Source organism: Python bivittatus, unplaced genomic scaffold (assembly GCF_059951505.1).
Source record: "Python bivittatus isolate LINGU-HERP-01145 unplaced genomic scaffold, Pbiv_v1 ctg000080_np1212, whole genome shotgun sequence".
Classification (NCBI taxonomy): domain Eukaryota; kingdom Metazoa; phylum Chordata; class Lepidosauria; order Squamata; family Pythonidae; genus Python; species Python bivittatus.
Window position 1 is genome coordinate 65,275,490 of NW_028277035.1, and position 15,223 is coordinate 65,290,712.

The following is a 15,223-nucleotide window of genomic DNA, read 5'->3' on the forward strand; positions in this document are numbered from 1 at the left end:
GAAATACCAGCATTGGACATGAGGAAGAAAGGAAGAACCTATGCAATTCATCTGGTGCAATTCCTTCCACTCTCCCTCCTAGGCCAGCCCAATGTTTCTCTCCCACCTACCTTACCCAGACAGTGAAGAATCTTTTGATCAGCAGAACTGTGCGAGCTGGCTTTTATTCTTTCCGTGTTTGGGGTGAATTATATACCCCTCCCAGGGGTATGCAGTCCACAGTTTAGGGAACCACTGTTATAGAACATCAGACTGTAGATAACAGCTTTCTGCCCAAATTTCCTGTATTTACAAAGTCTAGTTTCACAGATCAGCATCCTTACTTTCTCATTTATTGGTTTTCAAATGAAAGACTGTTTAAAATAGAAAAAAATAACCATGAGGGTCCTGCCAGCCATTTTAAATGTTAGGCCCAAGATTAGGCCCAAGAACTAGGTCAAGATGAGATTAATAGAAAGAGATTAGATTACAGTATGTGGGAATTGCTTCAGTATACAACATACAAGCATGATGGGGTCTCAACTTTGACTGGATGCCCCATTGCACAATGGAGTTGGGAGGAAGAAAATGCTACATGTTCTTTCAAGCAATGATTTTAAGGGATCTTTTAAAATTGTCCGCCACCTTAGGTACCTTATGGGCAGAAGGGTGAGATAAAAATCATAAAAATAAATAGAATAAAAATATGAAATAATGGCGCTGAATTCCAATTAAGCACCATTGTAGCTGGGTTTACATACCAAATTATGTCTTCTGGCTTCCTGAATCCAGCGGATGTTATCATGGTACTGCTGTTTCACAGATGTATTTGCTAGGCAAGAGAAGATTAAACAAAATGGTTCATAAAAACATTATCAGAAGGCCGCTGTCAGTTTATAAACAGATTCTCAAATATCCATGAAAGAGCACAGAAAACACCTGCCTTTAGGATGACCCCAATGATGTTACACAAATTATCACAGGGGAAAGGAATAAATTATGTCTCTAGATTTATAGATAGCCTGCATTGTCTGGAGACAAGAAAAGGAGAGCACAGCTGTGATCAGATTTAATATATTATTCAAAAGAAATACGAAGTACATATAGTAATAAATGCCTGAAAGGGAGATATTTCAGGCCTGCCGTAGCAAGGTCTTTTTACCATAAGGGTCAACCTTTTTAAGAGCAATAACCAAAATATTTGGTTCTTTGAAGCAATTATGCTGCATGACAAATTCTGCAGGAAACAAGTACTGTATGCAAGTATTTACCAGATAAAAATAAGTTTGATATTTATTGAGGGTTTGGTGAAATATAACATAAATTATATAATAGGGCAGCCTTCCAGAATCAGAACCACTCCAAATATATGAGATTATACACCTAGTAATGAGCATACTGGCTGGGAATTTTGGAACTTGCAATCTGACATAATCAGAAGACCTAAGGTTGGGGAAGGCTGAAATAGCAGCCTTTAATTGGCTTTTAAAGTCAACCTGGAAAGCAAATGGAGCAAATTTGATATGCAAAAGAGTTAAGGAGCTCAATCTACCTTCTCACTTGCTCTATCATTTTTCTTCTTTTCATTAAAAATGCCTCTCATTGCAATGGCAAAATATGTGTCCCCTTAAAGTAGTTACTGTCTGATTCTTACAGCTATGGCATGACAGTTCTCACATACAATCAAGAAGGTTACACTGTGTAAACACTAACTGGGACTGTGTTTACAGCTGTCAGGTAAATGCCAAATGTTGATTACTATTGCAATTTATGTTTTTCAGCATCAGCATCTGACATCCAAATTAAAGCAATTCTCAGATAATATTCATGTAGATTACACACACACACACATACACACACACACACACACACACCACTATTCATTCAATCATGTCCAATTCTTGGAGACTGCTGGATATGTCCCTGCAGTTTTCTTGGCAAAGGTTTTCAGGAGTGGTTTGCCATTGCCTCTTCCTAGGGCTGAGAGAAAGTGACTGGCCCAAGGTCACCCATTCAGAATTTTTCTCTATTAACAAAGGAAAAAGGAAACATCTGAAGAGATAGCTAGTATGAGGGAGAGGAGAGCCCAATCATTCACCAAGAGCTGGGGTGGCAGGGAATATATCATATCCTCCCATCAGCCATTTTCCTGCACACAAACTCCAGTTCAATATATTTGTAATCTACATTGACCTGAATAAGAGGAAAAGGGAAAAAGGAAGAAGAAACACATGGGGGAGAGGGCATATTTATTTATGTATTATATTTCCAAGCTACCAAATAATTATCATTCTTTGGGCAGTGTAGAAATCAGTACAACCTTTTAAAAAAGCATAAATAATAAAGGATAATAAAGATAAAATCAGCAGCAGCAATAATAATTCCAATAGAAATAGCATATAAAATGATAATAATGCTTCTTTCAAAAAACCTGTGAAGTTCTTTAAAGAACTGAAAGAACAACAACTCCAATGAATATGAATTAAGGGTCCTTGACATGGAAAGGAATTTCTCCCAAGTAACTGTTTTCTCTCCTGCACTCCTTATTCCCCATTCATGTTGGTATTGAAATTAGAATAAAAGGGATTTGCAATAAGTTATGAAAGAAACTTTTATGAAAAGATATGGAAATGTTGAAATCAGAAAAGCAATTAATATCTTTTTTTTTCAAAGGATCTCTGAATATTCAACAGATGTTAAGACAATATCCAAAGGGGAGTATCATAGGAGAGTTTTGTAAAATAAAAATATGGCAATGTTGCTGTTTCTGCATTACTGCTGGGAACTGCAATGTTTTTAAAATGCCTCACGATTTTATCCCTTTTCATGTGTCCAGGTATTGCAGTTCATCTGCCCATCATAGATAGATTGACCAGCCTTCCACTATCTTGGACTTTGAACTTCTTTTCTAAAATATTGAATCTTATTTTTCATCCCAGAGGTCCTTGGAAAAGTCCTGACAGTCTAATTTAAATAGCTTCATGCTCCTACAAGAAAATGCAAACTCATGGTATGAATATTCACATTGTTTCCTTTCCCCAGCTTAGTGTCTTCTCTAATGAAAAATTCTGAAAACATGAATAATTGCACACCAACTTTTGGTGACTTTGGATTTGCTTAATAAAGATATCACCTATCCTGCATTTTGCATCCATTTGTCTTTCATTTCTTTATAAAGTTGCCACCTCAGTTTACTTTGTCACCCCTCCTGCTTATTGATCTTTATTAAGGGTGTGAAAGATACTGAAGGCACACTGTGGTCTCATCAACATTGTCTGTGTCAGAAAGGAAGTTGACTCCCACCCTCAAAAAAATTTATTTTTTTTTCTATTTTATTTTGTACTTCATCCGAGCCCATCTAAATATACCCAGGACAGGGAGTACATTCTTCCCTTAAAACTATTTAACATCATTGCACTCCCATTACAGCCCTCATCTAGGGAAACTTTAATTTCTTAGCACATATTCTGGTTCTTACAGAGCAACCATTTGTTCCATTAGTAGGGTAGCTTTGATATGGTGGCTAATTTTCAAGCAACTAATTTTTAATTTTAAAATGTTATTATATAGAAAGTGAACAAAAACATACTGCTTTGAATGTAGTATATGCATCTGGAGCAAAACAGCAGCTTTAAAATATGATTCCACTTAGCCTTGATATGTGCTAGGCACAGCCACAAAGCTAATGTCCTCATTCTGCTGTGTGGGACCTGTTAAGAGTTACTACCAATAGATTCTAATGAGTACTGAAGGGGCCAGGAAGGTCTCTATCTTCCCAGCAACACCCCTGATGCCAACACTTCAGTGGTAACTGAAAAATTGGTAATGAAAATCATAGCAAAAGATTAGCAAATGTCTTTCCATACATCCTGTTATCAGGAATGAAAGGGTTTCTGAATGCAAGAAGGCCAATTCAGAAGATCTTGGCTGAATACTGATGTGAGTTGTCTAACTTTTTACTTGTACTTCCTATTACATACTTCCTATTTCTCCTTGATGATACAAAGACTGTTATGAGATGGTTCACAATTGATTCTCCACGGTCAAGCGCTCAAAGGACCGTCACTGTGTGCATTCTGTTCATATAAATATACAAACTTGTATCCATACATGTATCCAGACACATGTGCACACACAACTGATGTGCTTCAACAACACTAAAAATGATTACTTAAAATCACAAAATCATAGAGTTGGGAGTGACTTTAGGCCATCAACTCCAACCCATGCTCAATGCATTAAAGCAATCCATACAGATGATCGTCTAGTCTCCACTTGAACACATCCAATGAAGGGGAACACACCTTCTCTCTGGATAACTGTAATCTGCTTTTCCTATGAATTAAATCCATTATTTCATGTCTTGCACTAGAGAACAGGTCTTGACCTTCTTCTCTGTGACATCCTTTCAGGAATGTGAAGAGTACCATAATTATTCCACCAAGCAATCATTTCTAAAGGATAAACATATCCAACTCCTCTAATTTCTCTTCAGAGAGCTATGTTCCTAATTCTTTGATCATTTTTGTTGCTGTGGCTGTTGCTATTCAGTTTTTCTGAATCTTTTTTAAAATGTGACCAAAAACTAGACACAGTACTTGAAGTGAGATCTGCCCAATTATTTTCCATGATCTGGAAATTATACTTGTGTTAATGCAGCCTAAAACTGTATTTATTTTCTTTGCAGGAGAAATATCATTATCTTGTATCTGCACATCTAATTTTTGTTTCCTAAATTAAAAACTTTGCTCTTTTTTCTATAAAATTAATTCTGTTACATTCAGCCCATTTTTCAAACCTATCAAGATTGTCTGACTTTTGTCTTTTACAGTATTAGATATCACACCTTCGTTTGTATCATCTGCAAATTTGATAAGCGTTCCTTTTACCTTTTCATCAAAACCATTAATGAAAATAATGAAAAGCTGAGGACCCCAGACTGATCCCGATGGCAGCTCGCTTGATACTTGTCTCCAATTTAATGAGACATTGATCGGCATTTGAGTATGATTATCAAGCAGCCATGCACCTACTTTACTGTCATGCCATCCAGTTCACACTTAACTAGCTTGCTAATCAGGATGTCATTGAGTTCTCTGTTAAAAAGGTTTGGTAAAATCAAGGTATGTTTACAACATTCCCACAATCTATTAAGGAAGTTATCCAATTAAAAAAGAGAGAGAAAGATAGGATTTGTTTTTGACAAACTCATGCTGACTTCGGTGATTATTGCATTGTTTTCAACACACTGATACTTTTATGAACTGTTCTAGAATCTTCCCAGATATTCATGTCAGACTGACTGCTCTGTAATTTGCTAGATCTATTTTTCCCCTTTTCAACATACAGACATTTGCTCTGCTCCAATTCTCTGGCACTTCACCGGTACTCTTGAGATTTCTCAAAGATAATTCATAAGAGTTTGACCAGAGCATTAGTTCGTTCAGAATCCTAGGATGCAGTTCATCTAGTTCTGGGAATTTAAATGTATTCAAATAGGTATTCTCTGATCAAATTTCCATCTGGCCTTCCTTGATCTCTCAGCAGCTTTGGATACCATCAATCATGATATTCTTCTGAGCTGGCTCAGGGGGTTGGGAGTGGGAATCACTTTATCAGTAGGGCTACTGCTATTTTGGTTCAATCGTCAATAAAAAGCCATGTGTTCCATCAGGAAACTGTGGAGGGCAGGTGAATGGGCATGATATAAGCTTGTTCCTCTTAACTTTCTGTTTACTCAGCACTAAACAGTCACCCAATCACTCACAACGAGCAATCAGCAGCTGTCAGGATATACCCCTTACAATCAGCAGCTACTCAGGAGATGCCTTTTACCCTCACAGCTCAGCACACAATCCTTCAGAATTCACAGTTTCTCTAGTTACTCTCTTCCTCCTGCTGAATTCCCTCAGCAAACTCCTGTTAGGTCTCCCCATTCACTTGCTTGCTTTTGTAATGAGCAGTATTTAACTCAAATAATAATTAAAGTCCAGAGTTCCAACCTCTTAGCATTAAGGACATAATAATAAGTCATCCTCTGTTTGCCTGACCATTGAATATGGGTTAGACTGCAAGCCAAGTAGATGGCAAAACATTACAAGCTCTTCAAAGTACCTTACTCTGGATCTGATTTCTCACTATACTACTATGGCTAAAGTAATATTTCTACATGGCAAAAGTGAGAAACCAACACTGAGTACCAAAGAGGTCAATAGGTATTCTCAGAAAGAATAACAGGCATCTTTCCACTGAAGTCCAGCTATTATTTCTGTTTAAATTCTGTTGCTCGTTTCTCTGCCAACCATAACAGCAAATCCAGTAATTAAATTGCCACCAAGTCTGCTTCAGTCAGCTGGAATGTAAAAGGTCACTTTAAATATATGTGCACTTAATTCCAGTGGTTATTTTCTTATGAGATAAATATCTTCTTTAGATTCACCATTTTTAAAATACTTAGGGCTGCTTTCCAGTTTGAATGGTGGGAAACCCAAGACAGCTTTTCGAGAACTGGGTAACATAACTTCAGAGAACTTCTGCTCTTTGGGAATAAGAATAGCCCAGCTTTCATAATATTTGACGTTATTGGAACACCACAGTCCTCAGTGTAGCAGATGTTATCGTAACACTATTATCTAACTTTAGGCATCAAAATGATGTTCTGCAAGTTGCCATAGTGCCACACTAGCAGAAAGTACTTGCCAGTACCTCTCAGAAGATATAGATCTCAGACAGAAAAGGTCCTACATTCAATCTGAAGTTTTTCAGGTCAGCTGGGAAAAATTCCTGTCTGAGGACACTAACAGACATGGTGCCAGGCTCTTTGGCAACTGCCTCAAAATGAAAGTAGTTCTTTTCCAAGCATAATTCTCACAGAGTTTTCTTTCAAAAGATTCACTGAAATGATGGGGATGGAATTACAAGAATTCCAGCAAGTGAACTATTTTCAGTTTAGAACCAATATATTTCCATGTACATTAGGTAGAGACTAATCTTCAGTTGAGCATGAAACTGAGCAAACTCAGGGAGGCAGTGAAGGACCGGAAGGCCTGGCGCAATATGGTTCATGGGGTCACGAAGAGTCGGACACGACTTAACGACTAAACAACAATCTTCAGTTCTCCTTTCTAACAGCCTTCCTATGATCCAGTGAGGAGGCAGGTCTCCTCATTGATAACAGGGAAGCTTGCAGCTGGTTCTTTACAGAACAGTCTCTTAATCTGTCTGGGAATCAACCTCCATAGCTTTATATTTAGTTTGGCAGCCTTTCCCGAAACACACTGCATACTTGTGCAAAATGAAGCTGGGATGTGATATAATGGAAAGCACCCAACCACACTATTGGCTGATTGATAGATTAATCCATTCATGTCCCTTGCAGATTTGAAATTGTGTCTTATAGACCTGGTTTTCTTGTCTTCTTAGGCCTATGTGGTCACATCTGAAAAATTCTGAAAGTGCTCGTAGATGCTGCCCTAAAACAGTGCCCATATGGTAGTTACAACATGAATGCTGTGGGGGCAAGGCAGTCACAAAATATTAAGAAAGTATAAAACCAATCCAATAACTCAAATACTCTTTATAATGAATATACATGAAATTCCCGTATGTCCTTTCCAAAACGACAATTAAATGATTGCTAACTCTTATTCTTTTTATTGCATAGTGTATAGCTACTAATCTGATTTCACAACCATAAAAAGCAAGGATTAAAATATGGATTTTCACAGTTTCAAATATATAACAACAAAATCCTAATCAAAGTGCTACAGATTAGATCTGTACTTACTGATGGATCTCTTGTAAAAATTATGAGGATGTTAATGGGCCATTTCTTTCATTCATGTTTTATGCCTTGGCAGTGCTGATATGTGCTGGATTGACGATTTTTAGAGTGCAGCTCAAACGCAAACTTTAATTGTATGATTCTCTGGAAAGGCTCTCGTGAAAATTGTACATGTTAAAGAGGATCCATTTTCATTTTACTGTATCTGACTTTTAATTTGTTTTTATAGAAAAGCAATTTGTGGGATTGGTGCATGTTCTTGCTGTGTTTTCTGGGTGAAGGAGGAGCTGCTGTTTTGGGGGGGTCCTTTTGAGCCCGTGTAATTAAATAAATAATTTCATTATATTACTATTTGGTAAATAATTAAATAATGAAAGCTATATGTTTGTATGCACTTCTTGGTTGTTTTTGTATACATTTCTATGGGTTTAGGAGGGGGGTTATCAGATGGTAGCCCCTACTAGATGTTAACTGATCTTTATTTTATTTATTTATTTATTTGAATTGATTGGCCTAAAAGCTAAGTCGGGCAGGAACTGGTTACTACCTCAATGGGAAATCACAATCTCAGGGCTGTAGCTAGACTGAGAAGTTGAGGAAACATCCCAGGAGAAGACAATGGTGAACCACTTGCCAAGAAATCTACAGGGACATGTCTGTGAAGTCACCAGGCATTCTGCTTGATTCAATAAATCTGAATGAATGACTGAATAAAGAAATAGATAAATGAGGGAGACTTTACATATATCTTGCCTGAAACACTAAAATATATGCACTCAGGTAACAGCCTGAAGCAGTCGGAGACTCCACTTATGGTTACATGCCAGGACGTTCCACTGATAATGATAAACATGTACGCACATGCTACAGTATATATGATGGAAATAATGTAGAGCAAGTACAATTTCTCCTCACAGCACGTATGAGAGAAATAAGCTTCTAATTGACTCAAAACGTATAATAATTTGATACTCATATTCTAAAGTTATAAGGTACAATTAACTGCAGGTTAATCTTCCTGGGCGCTATTATTCACCCTCTGTATTAGAAGGCAGCATGTCTTACCTCCCTGATGTGTAAGTTCCTCAAGCACTGTTGTGGCTATAAAGTCAGTGGTTGCCAAGTCTTCTGAGTCACCAGAGGTACAAACCCACCGAAATGGGCCAAATCCCATAGAAAAAATATCTCTGGGAAGAAAAGATATTTAAAAATTTAAAAGATAGTTTAAATTCCCACTATATTTATACTTCTCTTAGCAACGCTTTTCTTTCATTAACCGAAGATGGAAGAACTTCAGCTATTTCAAATAGACTAATCCAAACACATGCTTTTTGAATCCCTATTTTAGAGCTTTAAATAAAGCTTTATTTGCAGGCATAAGCAATGTATCTGTGGTCATTTGCCCACTTGAATTGTCCAGTCATTGCTGTGCCAAAGTAACAGGAATTAGGATAGACCTTATATCACTTCAGTGATGGTTGAATGATGCTGTGAAGACACTATATAAGCCTCCAGTGAGGAGACTATCTATGGGATGTGTGCTTGGGTGTGTAATTACAGGCATTTTCCCTATGAATAGGATCTGACAATAGGGTTTAAATAAATAAATGTATTCTATGATTCAGCACATATGCAGGAAGGCGAGTGCTTGTGATCACAGATTGAAGTGTAATATGGCTAGCCTTCTCTGTTTGGTGACTGAGGCATCCCATCACACTTTCTTCAGTCTCTATCATCAATAAGCCTCAGGGTGAACTGGTAGCAGAGAAGTTTCCTTCATTGACTCTGGGCCTGCAATTTAGGCTGGCCTTGTCAAGTATGCCCAATAAGAAGCCACTGCCCTGCCACAGGGCAGATTTTAATTTCATATCAAGCACCAACCAGACCAAACAAGTTGAATACAATTTCTGATCCATCTAGAAGACCCATACAAAGATAAGTGTAAAGTCTTCTGTGATGGCACCAAGATCCACGTGTCCAATAATCTATGTTAAAAAAAATGCCTCCACTTCACTCCTGCAAATTAGGACTAGCTCAAAGACATTCTTTGTTTATTCAGGGATATTTAAGACATTAATCTAAATCCAGGTTTATGGTTCACATGTAAGGGTTAGGCCCTTGTAGAAAGGAATAGTTTATGTTTAAATTCCTTGAAACAAATGTACATCAAATGCTTTGGGCAGAGGCAAGCTAGAAAAAGGAGCTAAATCAATTCCAGGTTTTAAAAGCACATATTTCTTCAAATACCAAATAGAACTTCCTGCCTTAAAACATACCACCAGCTAACCGAGGCTTGGCAGATCAGAAATCCAAAAGATGACCCAACCAATCAGTTTGCAGGTAGAAGAAGAGCCCTGCCAGCCAGACTGCACCATCCATGCCTCTTAATGTATTAATACCTTAATACAAGACTTTACAATTAACAATATTTCTGTAGAAGGAAGGAAGGTTGGAAATAAGCTGGACACTGAAGGTAAGTAAAAGTTGAATCAAACCCTTCAAAAAGCACAATTTGGTTGCTGCTGGTTGAGTGACATAATCTGTCTCCCATTTTGGAGTACTACACATATTAGCTTTTCCTTCCCTTCCATTACTGTCACAATAATAGATGCAGTGGATTTCAGCTAAATTTGCTTAGATACATATGTGCCCAAGAAGAATACAGTCATTGGTAACCATGCAGAGCCAACCTCTTCTAGACAGCGTTTCACTAAACTCCTGGCTTAGTAATATAGGAATGAAAAGCAACACTATAAAAACACTTAGAATTTATTATCACTATTGGATATTTTATGCCTACCATGAATTAAGTGGCCTATATTCTTTCAGGAATAATAACAACAACAACAACTCAATTGTTGATAAGAAAAACAAAAAAGTCTGGATAATGGACATTGCAATACCTGGAGACAGCAGAGTAGAAGAGAAAGAACTGGAGAAAATCACAAAATATAAAGACCTGGAATAGAAGTAGAACAACTATGGCAAAAGAAAGCAAAGATAGTACCAATAGTTATAGGTGCCTTAGGTGCAATCCCAAAACACCTGGAACACCACTTGAAGACCATCAGCATTGACAAAATCACCACCAGTCAATTGCAAAAGGCAGCTTTACTTGGAACAGCTTATATCCTGTGACAATACCTTTAACTCCATCAAACAACATCATCTGCCTGTCCCAGGTCCTTGGGAAGGACTCAGTAGGTGGATAAAAATGCCAGATCCAGTCTAAACATCTGGCTGACTGTGTAACCAACCATAATAACAACAACAACCTTTAACACCATCAAACAACAACATCTGCCTATCCCAGGTCCTTGAGAAGGACTCAATCAGTGGATAAAAATGCCAAATCTAGTCTAATCATCTGGCTGACTGTGCAACCAACCATAATAGCAACAAGAAGTTTTTCACAACAAGTTTTGTTTCCCATATTTATCTGTCACACCACTTTTCTGTAGTTCAGATTTCTCTCACAGCTTCCCAAAATATTTGTGATATGCAGCACTCAAGAATTCAGTTTACAGCCTTTAACTCCTGCAAGGCAATTGAGCTAATGTGAAAGTTACTTAAAGTGACTTAAGAAAAAGAGAGCTCACATTTAGCAGCTCTTTTGGGTCTTCCCTTTTCCAATCCCAGTCCCCAAACACATTCCTTTCTAGACAGAAAAGTACTGATGTTTCATATTTTCCTCTTGTACATACCCCATAATGTGCTGAACATAAGAAGGGTATCGGAATTCTCCTTTGCTGGCTCCTCTTTTTGCAACATCAGCACCTTTCAAAGAATTTAAAGGCAAAGTGTTCAGTGAGGAGGAAACTCAGTGCTCTTCACAGCAAAACAGCAGTTGAGTGAAATAGGACTGGATATTGCTGTGCTGACTGAGAACAGGGCTAATTGGGGAGCAGGGCTGTATATGAATTTATATATTCCTGTACAGAAGTACTTCTCATTAGATGATTTAATAGTTGTTCTGATCATGAGATTATCATATACAATACATAACAGTAGCATATTTCCTTCATAGAAGAATGCCTGCTCCCATGCATAAATAATGTGATTAATGCCAGAAAAAAGGAAGAAATTCTCTCCTTACCAGCTCTCTGGGCTTCTAGAAGGAAAGCATTGCCATAATCCCAAAAAAACATTCCTTGATCAGACAGCTTGTTGATGGCAGCTACTTGTCTTCTAAGACTGAAAGAACAAAAAAGTAGAACATTACTTTTGGCACCATCACATGTCATTAGGAAAAAAAAGCCTTAGTTTGAACTATGGGATGCTGTGAGAGAGAAAATAATTTATTGAGTAAATGTGGAAGATGAGAAATCTGGGTTCAAATTATGGCTGAAGTAAATAATCTCTAGCAACTATTCTTTCACTAAAAAGAAGAGACTCTAGATTTCAATCGTGCCATCGTGATGGGATTGTGAGCTCTCCCCCTCCACATTCTTCTCTGTGTTCTTTAAATCAGCCATTCCCCTTTAGGTATGATTTGGCCAATAGATCTGCTGTCACGTTACACTATCATCACCAAACTCATCTGAGCTACTCTGAACAGCAGTCCTACCTTTTTTTTTTTCATTACTAAGTTATTATTTATTTCCGTTGTGATCATGGCTAGTGTTTTGAATAACATATAACAGAAAAGGTGTTTTATTTCCAGAAGTGTGAGCAATGAGAAATCTTTGGGCCATATTAGGATGTAGATTGCGTTTTGATAAAGAGACTCATGAATATTTAACTATTCAGAAAAATTCTACTTTGAAAATTGGTGGTAAGTTATTTTGTTGGAAAGTTTGGGCAGAAATTGGGATCGTGATTTTAAATCACCTACTACGTAATGTCTATTTTAAAGATTTTTCCAAAGTTCAAATTGAATTTGGTCTGCCCAATTTGCAACAGTGGAGGTATCTTCAATTTAAGCATGTTCTAACGGATCAATAGAGACCAGATGCTTTGGCTGCCTCAAAGACACCTGAGTTGCTCTCCTATGTGATGGAATCCATATTGAGAAACTGGAAATGTGATTATTCCAGATGTCAAGGAATGGTTGTTGAAAATATACTATCTATCTGTTCTGGAAAAGGCTGTATTTTCTACTAATCAAAGGATGCATCAATATGTGTTACTATGGCAGAGCTTTTGTGATTTTTTACAATAATATTTTGTACTGTTCATATTATAGTAGTAAGCCAGTAACCATTGATAAATATAAAATGTAAGGTACAATTTTTTTTCTTCTCTTTTCTTTCTTAGTTTGTATTTTTAGTTTGTTTGGGGTTATCTCTTTTCTAATTTATTTTTAATATTAAAGATTGTTTTGTTAAAAATTGAATAAAAATATTATTCCAAGAAATTCAGAAATTCATTGAAGCCTCAGCAGACAGAACAGCATCCTCCCAAACAATGTGTATCCCCTCAAACAGCATCCTCTCAAACATACAATAATGTTTTTTTCCTTAAAACTGAACATAAACTGTCTGACACAGTTCTAACCCACACACAACACTCTTCTTGTCATTAATCCCACCATTTTAATTTAATATAAAAATCCTCCATATGTCACACAGTCTTACCATATGGATGTTTTTCCATTTGCGGTTTATTTTTTCTTACTAAGAAGCTCTTTCAAGCAGGCTGATACTAAAGTTCAACAGAATTGCAACAATTTTTCATTAGCAAATAGCTGATAAGGAGATTGCATATATCTGTAAACTATGCTTGGTCATCCCTACTCTACCGGATTAAGAGTTAAAGAACATATTTAGGATTCTCCCCCACCTTCAAAGATAGTATGTATAAAGGCATTTAGAATAGAGTGGCCATTCATTTATTAATGGATACATGTGTACTGAGACTGTCTTCTACCTATGAGTCTATAATTAGATTCTGGCAGACTGATTTTTCTTATTCAAAAATGAATCTTCTCTGCCCAAAACCTAGCACCCCAAACTTCTAAAAGAACCCAGTGTGAATGAAAGTGAACATTTCAAGACTTTTCAGAGGTGGTAAAAAATATGAAAATTATTGCGATACCTTTCTTGTACAAGAGCCTGGAATTTTATGGGATCACTGGACATGAGTTGGTTGGCATCCCTAAAGCTTAGTTGTACTGGGTAATATCCGCCATTAAATGGATTGTGACAAGATGTTTGGTCAGACCCCAAATCAACTAACAATTCTCCAGTAGTATTGAATTCATCAACCAATCTCTCCCTACATATAGAAAGATAAAAACAGGCAACTGAGAAAGAATAAGCAGATACAAAGAGGATCTTGAGGAAATTTAGACAAAGTTTTTAATCAATATGCACATCATAAGAACTAAATGATTCAGCCAACACATAAAGCATGTACACATCCCATTTATTTCAAAGATGTATTTCACTCAAAACTCTTATAGTTTCTTTCTCAGGGGAAGCAAATCCAGTACAATTTTCTCAAACATATGTACACACCCAACAGTCTCTGATGATGACCACAATTAGACATGAAATGCTGTCATTTAACATATTATCAACTTTGTCTCTAAAAATGAAACACTTTTGTTGTACAATGAAAAATAAAATGTGGCATTGTTTATTGGGTAGTTCACTTTATAAATAAAGAAAATCCATTCAAAATTTAATCAGGGCTTCTAATAGAGCTGTTCTCATGTATAAGCAACACTGACGTAGGGTAGGAAAGATATTGTACAAATTTGGGACAGACGAAATTGAAACTTTCAGTTAAAGAGTAAATATTTGTTTCAACTTATGGCTATGGTAACAGAGCAACCAAAATAGTAAATATTAAAAAACATCACAGCCAAGAGGATCACAGATCAATTGCCAACTTACCAAAGATCTACCACGTTCCCATGGTATCCCAAACTAAGAGACATTTTGTTCTTCTTTGCTTCTCTGTGTAAATATTTTAAAAAGATATTAGCATTAAAGATACAAAACAATTTGGGGGGCGGGAATTGTCTTCAAGTCAGTTTTGACTCCTAGTGACTAAATAGACTATCCCCTGCAGTTTTGTTGGCAAGATTTCAGAAGTGGTTTGCCCTTTCCCTCTTCTTCCTTGGGCTGAGAGAGAGTGACTGGCCCAAGGTCACCCAGCTGGTTTTGTGCCTAAAGTGGCACTAGTTTGGTCCCTGGCTTCTAGCCTGCTACCTTAACCACTACACCAAACTGTCTCTCTACAAAACATTTGCCCAGAATAAAAATGTTGCAAAGTTTAACCAAATATGACAATTTGTAACACATATATGGCATTTACATGAAAGAATATATTTAATTTATTTCTATTCGTTCCCTTAAGAAGCTTAACCTACATGTTACAGTATATTTGTAACAAAGATAATTTAGTTAACAGCACCTAATGGACCTTGGTGTGCTCTTAAAAATCTAAGTTTGGGTGGGAGACCTCCAGGCCAGTCTGTATTTAACCCCAAACTCTTCCGTGGATGGGAGCTGA

The 15,223-nt window shown here is 36.9% G+C and overlaps 1 protein-coding gene across 1 annotated transcript in view; it reads right to left on the minus strand.

The window, feature by feature from the left end:
• UROC1 (urocanate hydratase 1) overlaps positions 1-15,223 on the minus strand; it is a 60,654-nt gene that overhangs the window by 19,837 nt on the left and 25,594 nt on the right. The window contains exons 10-15 of the mRNA XM_088134278.1: positions 14,602-14,664; positions 13,799-13,978; positions 11,859-11,956; positions 11,467-11,539; positions 8,828-8,949; positions 741-811 (exon numbers count right to left, since the gene is read on the minus strand). Of these exons, the coding sequence (XP_087990404.1) occupies positions 741-811; positions 8,828-8,949; positions 11,467-11,539; positions 11,859-11,956; positions 13,799-13,978; positions 14,602-14,664 (607 nt within the window). The remainder of the gene's footprint in view (positions 1-740; positions 812-8,827; positions 8,950-11,466; positions 11,540-11,858; positions 11,957-13,798; positions 13,979-14,601; positions 14,665-15,223) is intronic.